The sequence below is a fragment of the Vicugna pacos genome, chromosome 21 (genome assembly GCF_048564905.1).
Source record: "Vicugna pacos chromosome 21, VicPac4, whole genome shotgun sequence".
Classification (NCBI taxonomy): Eukaryota; Metazoa; Chordata; class Mammalia; order Artiodactyla; family Camelidae; genus Vicugna; species Vicugna pacos.
The window spans coordinates 25,635,350-25,652,017 of record NC_133007.1 but is presented as its reverse complement, the minus strand read 5'-3'; the positions used below and the strand labels follow the sequence as shown (position 1 = coordinate 25,652,017).

At 47.8% G+C, this 16,668-nt stretch overlaps 1 protein-coding gene across 1 annotated transcript; it reads right to left on the bottom strand.

The window, feature by feature from the left end:
• Positions 1-4,511: 4,511 nt before the first annotated feature.
• Positions 4,512-14,934, bottom strand: PMVK (phosphomevalonate kinase). Its single transcript, XM_006214674.4, has 5 exons — positions 14,576-14,934; positions 12,678-12,741; positions 9,976-10,128; positions 6,062-6,191; positions 4,512-5,023 (listed from the first exon to the last, which is right to left on the bottom strand). The coding sequence occupies exons 1-5, from the start codon at positions 14,668-14,670 to the stop codon at positions 4,887-4,889; spliced, it is 579 nt and encodes a 192-aa protein (XP_006214736.1). The 5' UTR covers positions 14,671-14,934; the 3' UTR covers positions 4,512-4,886.
• Between the last annotated feature and the right edge of the window lie 1,734 nt (positions 14,935-16,668).

The window sequence follows — 16,668 nt, the reverse complement described above, 5'->3', positions numbered from 1 at the left end:
ATTAAAATACAAAACTCAAAAATGGGGAAGTTGAGGAATCAGGAATGAATTAAGAGTAAGCAGTCAACCAGTTAAGTCTAAAAAATAAATTACTGTTTAAAATGTGTTTTAAAATTGGATGGTGAGCTTTTATATGAAATTCCAGAACAAGCAAAGTTAATCTACGGTGAAAGTAGTTGTTCCTAGAAGGACAGGGGTTGACTGGGAAGGGTTAAAAAGAAACCTTCTAGAGTGGTGGGGATGTCTCTGTCTTATAAGGGTTTGTGTTACACAGGTGTGCGTTTGTCAAAACTTGTTGAATTGTGCACTTAGGATCAGTACGCTTCGCTGTATGTAATTATGTCTCAGTAAAAATGAGTATCTTAATATTGAGGCTTCTAGTCTATGCATATGGTGCAATCTCTGTCTTTAAGGTCTTCCTTTCTCTCAGCAATGTTTTACAGTTTTTAGTGTGCAAGTCTTACACGTCTCAACATGCTCAACAGATTCATCTCTAACTACCACATATTTTTATGCTATTATTAACTGGCATAATGTATTTCCATTTTTGCCTATTTGTGGTTAATAAATAGAAATATAATTGACTTTTCCGTATGGATCTCATATCCTGAAATCTTGTTGAACTCACCTATCCAGTCTAGCAGCTTTTTTGGAGTTGCCATCAAATTTTCTACATAAATGATCAGATCACACATGAATAAAGACAGTTTTACTTTTTTCTTCCCAATCTGAATGCCTTTTATTTCTTTTTCTTATCTTACTGCACTGGCTAGAATCTCCAATATGCTGTTGAATAGCTCATGAGAGTGGACATTCTTGCCTCATTCCCAGTCTTAGGGTGAAAGCATTTAGTATTTTACCACGAAGTGTGCTGTTAGCTGTGGGGTTTCTGTAGATGTTATTTCTCAGGTAGAGGATATTCTATTCTATTCCAAGTTTGCTGAGAGATTATTTTATCAACACTGAATGTGGGATATGTGTCAAATTAATCATTAGAGAAATGCAAATAAAATGCTAATGAGATATCACTATATACCTACTAGAATCAGTAAAATTAAAAAGACTGACCATACCAAGTATTGGTGAGGACGTGAAGCCACTGGCATTCTCAGTCAGTACTGGTGGGCATGTGGTACAACCCCTTTGGAAAACAGTTTGACAGTTTCTTAAAAAGTTAAGAAGGTATCTACCTAAGAGGAATGAAAATGCATACCCACATAAAAACTTGTACACAAATGTTCACAGTTGCTTTATTTGTCATATCCAAGCACTGGAAACAACCCAAATGTTCATCAACAAGTGAACAGATAAACTCTGGCGATGTATTCACACCACACACCAGCAATAAAAAGAAATGAACTGTTGATATGAACCTGCAATAATGTAGATGGATCTCAAAATAATTATGCTGAGTGAAAGAAATCAGGCAAAAAAAAAAGAATGTATACTATATGATTCATTACACAAAATTATCGAAAGTGCAAATTAATCTATAGAGACAGAAAGCAAACCAGTGGTTGCCTGGGGACGAGGGTGGGGGTTAGGGAGAGGCGAGAGGAGAGGACCCGGGGAAGATTTTGAGGGTGATGGATATGTCCACTGTGGCTGTGCTGATGGTTTCCTGGGTATACACAAATGTCAAAACTTATCACACTGTGTGCTTTAAATATGTGCAGTTACTACATGCCAATTATGCCTCAATCCAGCAGTTTAGAAGTGGAAAAGTAAAAATTTTTGGAGAATGTTAGTGCTACAAATCATTATTAAAAGAATATATACATAACATTTAAAAAATAACTTAGGAGCAATACTCTGATATCATAACCGCAGACAAAGTTAGCAAGGTGGGGGAGAATGTCTTGAAATAAAAGCAGCTAAAACTCTCTTCATAACATAGGGTATCATGAGTCAGGGTTATTACTGATTTGGGTATTTACAGAAATATCCGATTGAAAAAAAAAAGTGTGTAGGAACTCCAGCAGAAGTGACTCTGGTTAGCCATGTTAAGAGGCATCAGTGCCAACCTGTCAAAGGGCGAAGGAGTGGACCCCCTGGCTTCCCAAGTCACATCCTGTGTGACTCTTCCAAATACTCAGAGCCAGGAACCAGGTCAGCACCCCTACCAGAGACACAGGAGACCCACCAGCCCCACCTCCCCTACTCTGCTTCATCCCTGCCTGCTTGACGTTTACACTGAACAGTATCAATCAGTGATCAAACAGCAAACGCACTGCTGGGTATAGATCTGAAGGAAAGGAAATCACTACCTCAAAGACATATCTGCAGCCCATGTTCACTGCAGCATTATTCACAATAGCCAAGACACGGAAACAAGCAAATTGTGCATCAGTGGATGAACGGATCAAGAAAATGTGGTACATATACATACAATGAGATATTATTCAGTCAAAAAAAAAGGAAATCCTGCCTTTGGCAACAACATGGATGGACCGTGAGGTATTATGCTAAGTGAAGTATGTCAGGCAGAGAAAGACAAATACTGTCTGATCTCACTTATATGTGGGATCCAAAAACAGCTGAACTTGGGGAGTACAGCTCAGTGGTAGAGTGCATGCTTAGCATGTGCAAGGTCCTGGGTTCAATTCCCAGAACCTCCATTAACAACAAAAATAATTAATTAATTAATTAATTAATTAAAAAGCCGAACTCATAGAAACAGAGTAAAATGGTGGTTGCCGGGGACTGGAAGTTGGGGGAAATGCAGAGATGTTGGTTAGAGGTTATAAACTTCCAGTTACGAGATGAGTGAGTTCTGGAGATCCAATGTACCACATAGTCAGCGTACCTAACAACACTGTATTATATTCTTGGAAGTTGCTAAGAGAGTAGATCTTAAATGTTCTCACCACCAGCAGAAAAAAATGGCAGTTATGTGAGGCGACGGGAGGTCTTAACCAACCTTACTTTGCAGCAATCATTTCACAATACATACATGTATCAAATCATCGTCTGGTACACCTTGAACTTATACAATGTTGTATGTCAATTATATCTCAATAAAGCTAGGAAGGAAGAAAAACAGTGATCTCTCAGTCCAAGACTGCACCGTCTAGGTTCATATCCGTCCTGAGCTTTGAATCTCTTTGCCGTGAAAGGCAAGGATTGGCTGCTTTCAACCCAGATCCCCTCATGCTGAAGGACACTGCCTTGGGGAAGACAGAGTGGGGTGGGGGCGGTGACCTCACAAAAGCCTCTGCCAGCAATTCTGAGAGGACCCCCAGGAGCTACAGTCTCTGTGCTGGTAAGGACCCCGGTGGCATCCAAGCCAGGCTGGCTCAGCTCCAGCAGGGGAGCAGACAGACACACAGGCCCCGGGGGCTGGCAGAGCCTCCCAGCTGGAGATGAGGAAACACATACTGCACGAAATGGTCGTGATTCCAGCATGACTCACACAGTCCCGTCTCACCATGCACCCAGTCACAGCCATTTTCTGAGTGCCCACGGTGGGCCGACAGCTCTAGGAGACAGGGCTCCAACTACGAGACAGACATGGCCTCAATCATCAGGGAGTTTACCCTTCCCATGAGAATCCCAGAGGGAAGACTTGGGGAGGGCAGGTTAACAGAACCTGGGGATCGATCAGCCGTTGGTCAAGGGACACGGAGGAGTCCACCATGACTGCCAAGCTTTCAGGCCTGGTTAACTGAAGAGCCAGGGAACCAGTATCGGGAAGACGGGACCTAGGGAGGAGGAGACGTGGGCAGGACTGCATCAAGCTCAGTCTGGGGCACGGGCAAGCCGACGGAATTTCTTCGGTTGTCCTCTTATCAGTGAGAACCCACAGAATCCGTGGGAGGAGAACAAAGCCCAGGCCAGAGGGCTGGAGGGCTCAGGCTGGGCCTGAGGACCGCAAGGGGCCCCAGGACTTTGCACCACACCCCAGAGGCACGTGGCCAAGGGACCGGGTCAGGAGGCAGGCGCCTGTGTTCTCGTCGGAGCACTGTCACTTACTAACCCTGGCCCAGTTGCTTCACTTCTCTGAGTCCTTGGCATCTGCTAAGTGCAGATGAAAATGCCCTCCTTGCCTATTTCACAGAGTGGCTGTGAAGAATCTAGAAGAAATTTAGAAATTGTATATGGCTATATAAATAAAAGGAGTCAAGTCCGAGGCCTGGAATGGGAAAGCCGAGGCTCGTAGTGATGGCACTTGTCCTGGGCCATGCAACGGTCACCAGGCGCCACTGAGCTCTGGTGTCTCTGCCCCTCTGTGACACCTCAGTCCCCCTGGGCACTGCTGGTGGCACTTTCTTTGGAACACTCAGCCTCTCCTGGGCCATCCCAGAAGACAAGAACCTCAGACTCCAGTCCTGCCTCAGACACACACAGGCCCATTACCGACATGGCCCAGACCAAGGTCAGCCTCTGCAGAATACGTTCCAGCCCAGGTAGGGGGCAGAGCAGAAACCCCCAGCCACCAGAACAACCCAGGCCTTACTGAGCCCCACGCAGGCTGGGGTGGCGTCTGAAAAATGAGACATGTCCAGCTCTGAGCAGGTGCTCCAAGAAGGTTTATTAGCATCCACACCGGGGAGCCGCGGGTTCTTGCCCAGAACAAAGTGCTGAGAGCATCCAGTCCGGGAAGCAAGGCCACCACAGGCCGATAGGTCTGGCACCCATGGAGATGGTGACGTTTCTGCTTCAAGCACAGCCAACTCGCCCTCCTTTGCCCTTTAAGTCTCCTTCTAAAGACACAGGGCTGTCCTCTCCATGAAGAAATGAGGTTCCCAGGAGTTTCTTGACTTGTCTGACATGTGCCAGCCCCCAGAAGCCTAGACCCAGGCCCTCTGTCTGCTCCCCAACCTCGGCCAGAATCAGCAAGCCACCCTCACCCCGGCAGCCCCCAGCTCACTCTGAGACCCTGACAGCTAAAGTCTGGAGCGGACAAATTCTATTAGGTGCTCCAACTGCTCCTCCAGGCGCTGCTCATCTCCGTGGTTCTCGATGACCCAGTCAAAGGCCCCAAAGTTGTCCAGGCCACATTCTGACTCAGCATCGTCCACCCCTGCGGAGGAGGTACGGCAAGGTCAGGCCCCTCCCTGCCGACAAACACTGGGCACCGGCATCGAGGCCTGCTGGCTCCACCTGGAGCCACCCTCTCCTGAACTCCCCTCGGCCACTCCAGAGGGCACTTCCCCACCCCCTGAATCACCGGGATAACAGGTTCCACAGCCCACAGCCACTCGAGCCCCCAGAGAGTCCTGCTGACTTAACCCTTCACTTGTTATCACCATCTCAAACCAGACAACCCAAATGGCCACTTGACTTTCATTTTATGTAAAGATGATCATGTCGATTTCTCTCCCTAAATCTCTGGTTCAGTCCTCACGGGAGGCAGCGTGTGCCGTTCTCACCTGACAGTGAGAATGGTAATAAGAGCATCTACCTGGTGGGTTTGCTGTGACTCTAAACTGAGATCATATGTACAAAGCACCTGGCACTGGCCTGGCCCACGTGGTGAGCAGCCTTCAGGAGGGGACTGACCCACTGATCTGAACTTCCCCGAGTCCCAGGGACCTAGGACAGGAAAGACTCCGGAGCTGGGCCTCAGAGCTGCCACAGAGCAGGCCCTGGGCTGACACCACTGAGGCTGCCAGTAGAGCTTCGTCCCCCTGCACCCCGCCCCCACCCCTCCCACTCTGTTCATCAAACAGGAGCGAGGTTTGTCGGGCCCCTTCCTCTGACCCACAGTCAGCCCCTCCCCAGGCTGGAAGGCAAAGGTGAAGGACCATGGGGGTGGGTCCCAGGCAGAGCTCCAGAAGCCCACTGGCCTAGAGAAGACAGCTCAGATAAGGGTTCAAGGCCAAGGTCACGGGGGAACCTTCACCCCCAAGGACACCCTCCTCTATCCCACTCCACTTTCTAATCTGGAGGTACTCTGGAGCCCCAAGCCTCAGACCCCTTCTTATAATCCCCTGTTCACTCCCCACAGCCTGCCACGGAGATGGCAGAAGACAGAAGCACGGGAGTGAGTGGGCTGGTCTAAAGGCAAGGTGGCCGGCCTGAGTGCTGAGCCTGGAGGCAGAGGTTATGAGCAGCTCACCTGGTGTGAACACCCAGCCCCGCTGCTGTCGGCTCTGCTCCGTGGCCACCACACGGACCGTCTGCGTCACAGCCCCATAGGCCTCCTGAAACCACTGGATGTCAGACACTCTCCGTGCGTCACTCACCAGCTGCAGGGAAAGGACACAGACAGGGGACCAACAGGACATGGTGTGGGGAGCAACAGGACAGGGCTCTGGGGGTGAGGGCAAAAGGGGGGGGCGACCCAGCCCTCACTCTGAAAAAGCTGGAGCATGGACTACAGAACGCAGACAAGTGTAGCCCCCTTCCCTATTATTACCCAACCAGCTGAGACAGACATCCCTTTCTTCCTCCAGGGAGCCCTCCCTGATCGCTGCAGCCCACAGCCCACTCTGCCCATGCTGTGTTCTACGGTCCTGTTGGTCATCACCAAGCTGAAGAAGATGCCTCAGGCTTTGAAGTCAGATCAGCCGATCCAACACATTCATTTTACAGATGAGCAAACTGAGGCCAGAAATAAAAATACCCTAGTCAGTCCCTGCCCTGCCAGCACATTTTAAAATGTAAAAGTGGGTGCTGGGAAAACTGAACAGCTACCTGTAAAAGACTGAAATTAGAACATTCTCTAACACCATATACAAAAATAAACTCAAAATGGATTAAAGACTTAAATGTAAGAGCAGATATTATAAAACATCTAGAGGAAAACATAGGCAGAACACTCTTGGACATAAATCACAGCAATATATTTTTTGAATCAGCTCTTGAAGTAATGGAAATAAAAGCAAAAATAAACAAAGGGGATCTAATTAAACTTAAAAGCTTTTGCACAGCTAAAGATACCATCAACAAAACAAAAAGACAACCTACAGAACGGGAGAAAATATTTGCAAGTGATGCAACAGACAAGGGACTAATTTCCAAAATATATAAACAGCTCATACACCTTAATATCAAAAAAACAAGCAACCCAACCAAAAAATGGGCAGAAGACTTAAATAGACATCTCTCCAAAGAAGACAGAGAGATGACCAACAAGCACATGAAAGGATGATCAATATCACTAATTGTTACAGAATGGAAATCAAAACTACAATGAGATATTACCTCACACCAGCCAGAATGGCCATCACTAAAAAGTCTGCAAACGATAAATGCTGGAGAGGGTATGGAGAAAAGGGAACCCTTGTACACTGTTGGTGGGAATGTAAATTGGTGCAACCACTCTGGAGGACAGTATAGAGGTTCCTTAAACTATGAGTAGACATACTTTGTGGTCCAGCAATCCCACTCCTGGGCATATACATAATTCAAAAAGACACATGCACCCCAATGTTCACAGCAGCACTATTTATAATAGCCAAGACATGGAAACAACCCAATGCCCATCAACAGATGACTGGATAAAGAAGATGTGGTACATATATACAATGGAATACTACTCAGCCATAAAAAAGAATTAAATAATGCCATTTGCAGCAACATGGATGGACCTGGAGATCATCATTCTAAGTGAAGTAGGCCAGAAAGAGAAAGAAAAATGCCACATGATATTGCTTATATGTGGAATCTAAAAAAAAGGACACAAATGAACTCATTATAACTTAGATGATTGATTTCTTAAATACGTGTAAGCACATCTGACTGTCCTTTACAATTGGATTACTGCATTCTTATTTTGATTTTGATTCTTATTTTGATTCTTCTTTTGTGGTTGGCTTTATTCCTTTGATAATTCTGTAAGTTTAAAAAGCTAAGGCTCTAAATTGTTCTTAGAAAGAATGGACAGTACATATATGTAAATTTAAAAGAATGTGCAGTATATTGTACATATGTATTTATATGCAATATTTTGTATATGTGCAGGCAAATTGTATCAATTTTACTTAATAAAAATGAAAATAATAAAAATAAAATGCAAATGTGATTCTTGCCAGTCCCCTGCCCTAAATCTCTCAAAAGCTTCCATTCATTCTAATAAAATCCAAAGCTCTCACTCCAGCTTACAAAGTCCTACAAGATCTGCAACCTATTTCCTATCATCTTCCTTCATTCATTCCGCTGCTGCCAACTGACGTCCTGCTGCTTCTCAAACCTGCCAACCTGGTGTCCTCCTCAGGGCCTTTGCATGTGCTGCTCAGTCTGCCTGGATAAGCACAAGGTCAGCTCCCTCGCTTTATGGAGGTTTCTGCTCCAACGTCACCTCTTCAAAGAGGCTGTCCCTCCCATCCTGGCTCCCTTCATGTCCCTCTCGATTTTGATATGCTGTTTATTTTCCTCTGAGCACTGAGTGTTCATGAAACCATCACTCTCTATCAGTTTGCTTCTGTGTTTATTGTCTGTCTGCATGCTGCAGTGTCAGTTCCATGAGGGAAAGGACTGAGTCTCATTCACTGCTCTATCCCTGGCCCTTAGCACTGTCTGACACATCAGGAGCACTCAGTGTTCAACGAATGAATGAATTAGCGCATGAAGAGGCCAGGTGTTCTTGTCCATGCTGCTGACATGGTCATTCACCCAGTTACTGAACAAGTACTGTGTGCCAGGCACTGGGCTGGGCACTGGGGATGGAGACGTAAGCAAAGCAGACCTGGTGCCTGCCCTCAGGGAGCTCCAGTCTAGTGGGAGACTGATGCTCAACCAGCAGCTTCACTAATAGCCACGGAACCACAGTGCACATCAGCAAGCATCTCAGCCTTAACGCTGCCGGAACTGAACTCCGGATTTTCTCCCTGAACCTGTTCCTCCACACTTGGCCGATCTCAGAAAATGACAGCTCTGTTCGTCTGCTGCTCAGAAAGAAATCCTTGGATTTGTCTCCTGTCCTTCCGCCTCTGAGCCATCGCACCAGGAAATCCTAGTGGTTCCATCTTCAAAACCTGTGCAGAATCAACCCCTCTCTCCACTCCACCACCACTCCGATCCCTAAACCAGATCAGGCCTCTACTCTGCTCAAAACCCTCCAGTGAGTTCCCATCTCACTCAGAGAAAACTCCAGTCTCTTCCAGAGACCCTGCATGATTTGACTTCACTTCCTGCCACACACCCCTCACCCACAAAAATCCACTTGGGTCACTCCCTGACTTCCTTCAGGGCCTGCTCCAATGTCATCACATCAGTGAGGCCTTCCCTGACACCCTTAGTCAAGCGGCAACCCCGCCCTCCTCATTTCCTTGGCCTGCTTTGTTTTGCCTCTGACTATCTCCACCTGACATATTCTGTATTTATTTAGGGCCTAACTCCCTCTACCCACCAGCTATAGTGTAAGTACCCTGAGGGCAGAGACCTCATCAGATTTTCCCATGATGTATTCCCAAGTCACCTGGAACCAGTCCTGGTACAAGATACTACTGGCTTCCAGAAGGAAAAGCTAGGGTACTATAGGAGCACCGAACAGGGAGCAGCAGTGAAGACCTGTGTATCATGGAAGGCTTCCCTGTGGAGGGGCCATGTAAGCTGAGCGGGAACCAGGCAAGAAGGGAAAGAGAGGGCAGTCCAGGCAGATGGAAGAACAAGGGCAGAGCCAGCCCTGATTCTGGAAGGAGCCTGATTTATCTGAGGGACAGAGAGAAGGCCAATATGACAGCAGTGTAAGGAGCAAGGTGGCTTTAAGGGCAGCGGGAGTCGGATCATTCAAGGTCCAGACATTCACATGAAGGATTTTGATTCTGTTCATCAGGTCAGTGGGACAAAGGTTTCTAAACGTGACTCGGTTAGTTTTTAAAAGGTTATTCTGGCTGCGTTCGGGTGACTGGATCATAAGGGACGTGAGCCGAAGCGGGACCAGTGTAGGGGCCACTAGGACGGTCCAGGTGAGAGACGACAGGGGCTTGGACCAGTGGAGAGAGAGAAATGGACACATCTGGGCTATACTTGGGGAGGGGCAGAGGAGGAGAAACAGATTTTCTTAAAGCTGCCACAGAGCCCACTTACCCAGATGGGCTGGGAGACGCCCTCCACGATCCTCCTGCAGAAGAAGCCGGGGTCCGCCTGGCGCTTCTCCTCCCCCCAGCGGATCATGTCCCTCCGATGGGCCTCCTTGTAGGTGCTAGCATCCAGGAGTCTCTGGAAATCCAAGCCGTGCTCCTGCCCAAAGCACATTCGGTCTCCACCACCAGCCTCTTTGCCTCGCAGGTCTCCCCTAAACTAGAGGGAGGGCCAGCCCTCCCCTCACCCTCCCTCCAGAGGGCTGATGCAGGACTCAGGAGGTTGCCGCCAGGACGAGGCCTGAGAGGGAAAGGGTCCTAGAAACTAAGAAATCCCAAACCCTGGCAGATGGAAGAAAGGTCTCGGGATAAACCAGAAATTGTTTCAGTTTGTCTTTAAATGTGTGGTGTGGGTTTCTCTTGTGCAACAGTTTTACCCTCCCAATTATTTCTGGCTTAAAGTAATCCTGAAATTAGTTTGCCTCCCCTGGGCACAGGCTTAGCCTTCAACCAAAGTGGGAAATCTGAAAACACACCATTCTGTGTCCCACTGCCCCTTCTGGCACTGTTTACTCCCAGCCTGAAGCCCAGGAGCCTGGCTTCCCTGTCCCTCTCCCCTTTACCTCAGCCCCTTCCTCCTACCCAAATTCCTGGCACGTTTGCTGAACCAACATCATTCCAGTTGGCCATGGGCGCGCCTGGAGCCTCCAAGTCAGAGGCCCGCTGGAGCAGGAGGGGCTGCTCTGACCACCCTGGGGAGCTGCCTCCAGACCCAGCCTTCCCTTGTCCAGGGACACTGACAAGCAGGAGGGGTCCATCGAGAGGACTCCAGGATGGGAAGGGGTCTGAAGATCGTCAGTCAGTTCATGTTTCAGCTCCCCTGGAATTCACTGCAGCAAGACCTTCTCCCCAAAGACTCAGCTCCTTCAAGTGCACACTGAGGGGGCCCAGCCAGTTGAATCACCTACTTTCACCCTGTTCCAAGGTGAGGCCGGCAGCCACCTCCCGTTTATAAACTCATTTCCCATGTACTCTTTACCACAGGGGAAGAATGGCCACCAGGAGCATTATGGTCTTCTTGTCAAGTATATTCCCCATTGCAACTTAAGAAATCAACACATGAGCATTTCATTTTGGATTTGTTTTTTAACAGGAGTAAGATGCTGGACTTCAAAACTGCAAGGGCAGGCTGGCCTATCAGTCTTCTACTGAGGTTTTAAGAATGCAACTCCTGCCCACCTACCCCACTGCACCCCGCAGCCTGGCTCACAGATCTGAAGTGGGGCCTAATTTGGGAACTTTGGAAGTAGATCAGGGGTTTTCTATCTGCTCCTCAAAGCCCTGGGGCTCTTCAGAAGTGCTCAGGCCCCGCTGGGGGAGGTTAAGTGCCTCCCCTCAATTCAAAGTTGCTCCCAGTCTATCTACTGGATTCAAGAAATTTCTCCATCCAATTTCAGTTGGGAAAGGTTCCTACTAAAAAAATTTGAAGACCACTGAATCCGTTATCCACCAGGAGCCCCCAGGTGGCCATCCAGCGAATGGGTCTGTTTAGCTGGTGGAAGAAGACCCAATGGTACAGGAGAGTGCTTCCCACAGAGACGGGGCTGTCACATGGAAGGAGGGGACAAATCATTCTGTGTGGCCCCAGAAGGCCAGACTCAGGCCAACTGACCAAAGGGCCATGAGCACAGGTCCCTGGAAGGCTGCACCTAGAGGTCAAGGACAGAAATGTAAGTGACTAGGGGGCCTTCATTGGGTGGGAAGCTGATCTCACCCTCCAGGCTCCCGAAGTCTAAGGTTCTAAGAGTTTCTGTTTTATTCTTTACAATCCTATTTTTTTAATCTACATGGTTCAAAATTCAAAAGATACATCACTGGCACTGAAAAATCTCTCTCCCTCTTCTGTTCCCCAGCCACTTAGCTCCCCTCCCTGGAGGCAACCAACGGTACAATGTCTTAAGTGTCCTGCCTAGGCTTTCATACATCCCAGGTACCTGGGACAGTGCTGAATGCACTGCATAATGCGAGCACCCCATAAGTATTTGTTGAATGGCTGAATATATGAGCAAATATATTTACAATTTTCCCCACTTTTATACAAATGTAGCATTCTCTATACACTGTTCTACATCTTGCTTTTTTCACTAGACAATTTGTCTTGACAAGTCTTGTGATTAAATAGCTAAGGGGAAAATTTTAAGGGTTGTGGCCAGTCAGCTTCAGTGGGGGGAGGGGGGTCAAGGTGGGTCACATTTTTTGACCAAGGGGACAGACCCTTACTAATAACACAGCATCAGAGCTGCCAAATCACATCTACAGCCTTTTCTGGACATACTTTCCTGAACATACTCTAGGGAGGTGGCCTGAAGTGAGTAAGGCCAATGGGAAGGAAACTTTAAGCTGAAAATGCTCCCAAAAGGTCCACCTATAGAAAGCAGAGAGTTGAGGGGGAGGGCATAGCCCAGTGGTAGAATACATGCTTAGCATGCATGAGGTCATGGGTTCAATCCCCAGTACCTCTGTTAAAATAAAATAAACAAGTAAACCTAAGTACCTCCTCCAGCAAAAAAAAAAGAAGGCAAAGGGCTGCCAGCCACCCTGCCAGCAGTGGTCATAGGAACCCCACTAGTGACTCAAACAACAGCACAGCAACCAAAGCCCGGAGCTGGCTCCTTCCAACCTACTAGCTGTCCCAGAGCCACCACCTACCTGAGCATACCGCTCCTTGAGCGGACCGGAGAGCCGGAGGACAGCACAGACGTCCGCTCCGAGTCTGTGACACAGGGAGATCCGAACCCCATTAACGCAGAGCTTCCAGGCCCCCGAGGAGAAAGAAATCAGGAGGAGTGAAGCCCCATTTCTGCTGCTGGTATCTGTATAACTTTGTCAAGTCTCAACATCCCTGATCTCCTCATCTATAAAATGGAGATAACCATTTCTGTTCTGTTTCCCATGGGATTATTATGCAACTCGAATGTGAAAGAGCCCTGAAGCTAACAGGTAAAACAAATAAAAGTATAATTACAATGCGAACATCCCGGCAATATTCTGGCTGGTAATCTGGTTACTGCTGGGCCCCTGAACTAGTTCTCTCACAGCCAGGGGTACTTGGTCTCAGCTGACTTGGTGACCGCACTCATTCATTCATTCAGTTGTTCAATTTACTCAACTGACCGTTTGTTGGGTACTATACCTGGACCCAGGTGATACAAACATGAATAAGATACATGACTCCTGCCCTGACCATGAGATGCTCACAGATTCACTTAAACACTGACATGTTGAGATAGATGTTCTTATGTCCATGTTTCAGATGAGGAAACTGAGGCTGAGTGAGGAAACTTGACTCACCCAAAGCACCAAAGCCAGTAATGTTAAAAATAAAAGCCAACAGTTAGTTCCTATGCCTTTACTAGGTGCCAATTGTTCCAAGTCCTTCATGTCATTATCTCATTTAATCCTTACAATCATCCTATTATTCTCTCCATTTCACAGATGATAAAACTGAGGACAGGGTGTATAAGAAACTTGTACAAGATCACAACCAAGTAAGTGCTGAGTCGGGATTTGAATCCCAGCAGTTCGATTCCAGAGCCACTGCTTCTGACCACTATTAATTTATGTGTTTGGAGGCAAGGAGAAATGTAACTCAGGAAAAGGCAGTGGATAATTAGTGGTGAAAGATTCAGGTGATAAACTCTGCCCTGGGGTTTCCCACAACCTCTTAAAACTCCCATGATGCCCAAAAGCTGCCTCCTGGTACCCCCAACACACTGGCCTTCAAGAGAGGAGCCCACTCCACTTTCCCCCTGGTTTCTCTGCTCTCTAGCCCATACCCCAGCAAAAAATGCTCCCACACAGAACATCTTGCTTTGAGAGAACACACTAAGCAAAAGGGACTACTTGGAGAGGCAGTGAGGTAAGGCAGAAAGAACCCATTCCTTGGAGCTAGACTAAAGCTGAATTTGAGTTCTGGATCTGCCAATTACTTTGTGTTCCTGGCAAGCTTGGGTTTGGTTGGTTGGTTGGTTTTCTTAACTTTTCAGAGCCTCAGTTTCTTCATCTGTGAAATGTAGATACTGACTAATAATACCACACAGCACCTAACAAAGAGCTTTTGAGAATTAAATGAGGTGTATACACACAGCAGCTGGCACAAAATAAGGCTTGATAAACCCCAGCTATTAGGTGGTGTGCTGGGCAAGGATTTGTCTTTGGAGCCATGCGCGATTGGGGTGCGGTCTGAGGCAAATCCTTTATCTGTGACTTGGTTTCCTCATCTGTAACAGTTACCTCGCAATACTGTCTTGAGTATTGGAGGTGGTGCAGCAAAAGTGCCTTGGTAGTAACTATTATTAATGCTTCTTGGAGAGACCTACAGCTGACAGTCTTTGGAGAGGTGGCCGCCTGGTTCTTTGAGGTGGGCGTGCAGACTGCTGCTTCACGTGAGGGTGGCAATCTTCCACCTCTCGTGGCCCAGTGCTCCTCCTGTCCTGCAATCGAGGACCCCTACTCTAAAGCTCACTCCATCACACCCAAAACACACCCCCTGTGTCACGTGATTCGGGGATCTCCCCGGTCCTTCGCTTTCCCCACCCCACGGACACCTGCTCTGCAGGACCTCGGTCACGAAGTCCTTCCCGGATTTCCTCTTCCCGCTGAACATCAGCACCAGCCGCGGGACGTCTCCGAGCGGAGCCATGGGGCCGCCACGCTTTGCGATCCCTAAAGCGGACACTTTTCCCCACCTCTTAAATCGGGCGACCGGGCGCCGAATGGACGCGGCCACTCGGTGGAGCGGCAATAAGGAGGGGTTCTGTCTCCGCCTTTTCCATGGCCGCGGAGAGGACAGTCAGCCCCTACACATGCTTCCGCGCATTTAAACGAATGCCTACACAAATAGAATATGGAGAGAAAGAAGGTTAACTCCCAGGGCCTCCTTCTCCCCTAAAGCAGCTCCCCTACGAGAACTCATTTAGAACAGTCCAACCCGCCCAGAAGCTGACGTGCAGCCACGCCTTCTTAGCTGACACGTGTGACGCATGGGGGGCGGGAACTGGACGCAACTGTTTTCCCCCTGGGGGGTGACGTTTTAAAATTTCCTAAGTGGACCTCACATTGCCTTCCACACGACCCTACAAACATTATGAAATAAAGAATAGGCGTGATCGCGTTGAAGGAGTTTTCAAAATTGCCTTTTTACCTGTGCATTTTAATGCATGTGCTAAAGCAATTCTGGATAGGCCCCACACTGAAATGGGTCTTTCTGGCGATGAACGGAGACAAGCACTCTGGGGTTGGGCCTGGTGATGTCATGCTGGGGGAGGGGCTTAATCACGCCAGCATTATTTGATTGTGAAACAGGTTTTCTAACTGGAGAGGCCACTAGAGTTCGACCCTTTAAGCCCAGCGAGAAAACACGTCGCTTTTCTAGCCGCAGCCTCAGAAGTTTTCGGAAGCAAGAAAGCTTGGAATCACATCAGTAGAATAGATTTAGAAAGGGGCTTTGGTGGGGAGGGTATAGCTCAAGTGGTAGAGCATATGCTTAGCATGCACGAGGTTCCAGATATAAAAAATAAATAAACCCAATTACCTCCACCTCATTAAAAAAAAAGGGGGGGGGAGTTGCTTTGAAGCCACTCCTGGACGAGATTACCTAGTTTTATCTGGAGTCCAGCTCTCAGCCAGGAGTTTAAAGGACAAATGTAAGGGGTGGTGTTTTGTCCCTTCCCTGAATTCCCAGTTCTGCCTCTGCCCCCAGCAGCTGACAGCCAGTCCCAGTTAAGAGGATTTGTCTTTAGCTATGACTTGCTGTCCTTTATTTCTCTGAGTTTGTCAAAACAGAGCCTGCAACCCATTACTGCATCCATTTTAACAAGCTATAAAGCCATGTAAAGAGAAGTGAGGTGTGAAGACCTACTCTGGGAGAAACCATTAGTTCTCTGAATATTGAAAAGATGGCACAGGAGAAGCTAAGGAAAATAGAATGGTCAATGGTCAGATGCAAAAAGAATGGACTTTGGGAAGGTCTTTTTTTCTTGTAAGCAACTCTGAAAGCACCACACTCATCGATGCACTTAGAATGCAGCATGGAGGGGGGTGTGAACCCAGCTATGACACTTCCCAGGAATGTGACCTTCAGCAAGTCACTCTGAGTTCATCATTGATAATGCCCACCTCACTGGGTTGCAATAAGAAGGAAATAAGGAAAATGCATGCTAAAGTACAGTCAAAAGGCGTTGTATATTCTCAAGTGTCATCCAAATATGGAGTGATTTATTCTGATCATTGTGTGATTTTAGACTTTATAATTCAACACAGGATCAGATTTCCCAGCTCACCTTCAACAAGTATCCGGGACTGAAAGCACCGATCCCACCTCTGCCAGCAGAGACCAAAAGGATTAACTGCGCTCATGCTCCCACTTCCCTGAGTCACCGCTAAGAAGTCAGAACTCCTCCCAGAGTTTCTTCCCTCACCTGGCCCAGCCTAACCCCTGCCCCTTCCCCTCACCCCTCCTAGAATGAAGCTCCCTGGAATTCCCAGTAATCACAGGATGTCCCCCATATCCCAGACTCTTCTCAGCAGCTCCCACCTGCTCCCACCTCAACTGAACCTCACTGTTCCCTACTACTCTCTCTAGGGGAGGCTTTTTATTTTCCCCCAGCCCTCAGGCCTCAGTATAGACTTGGTGTCTGTG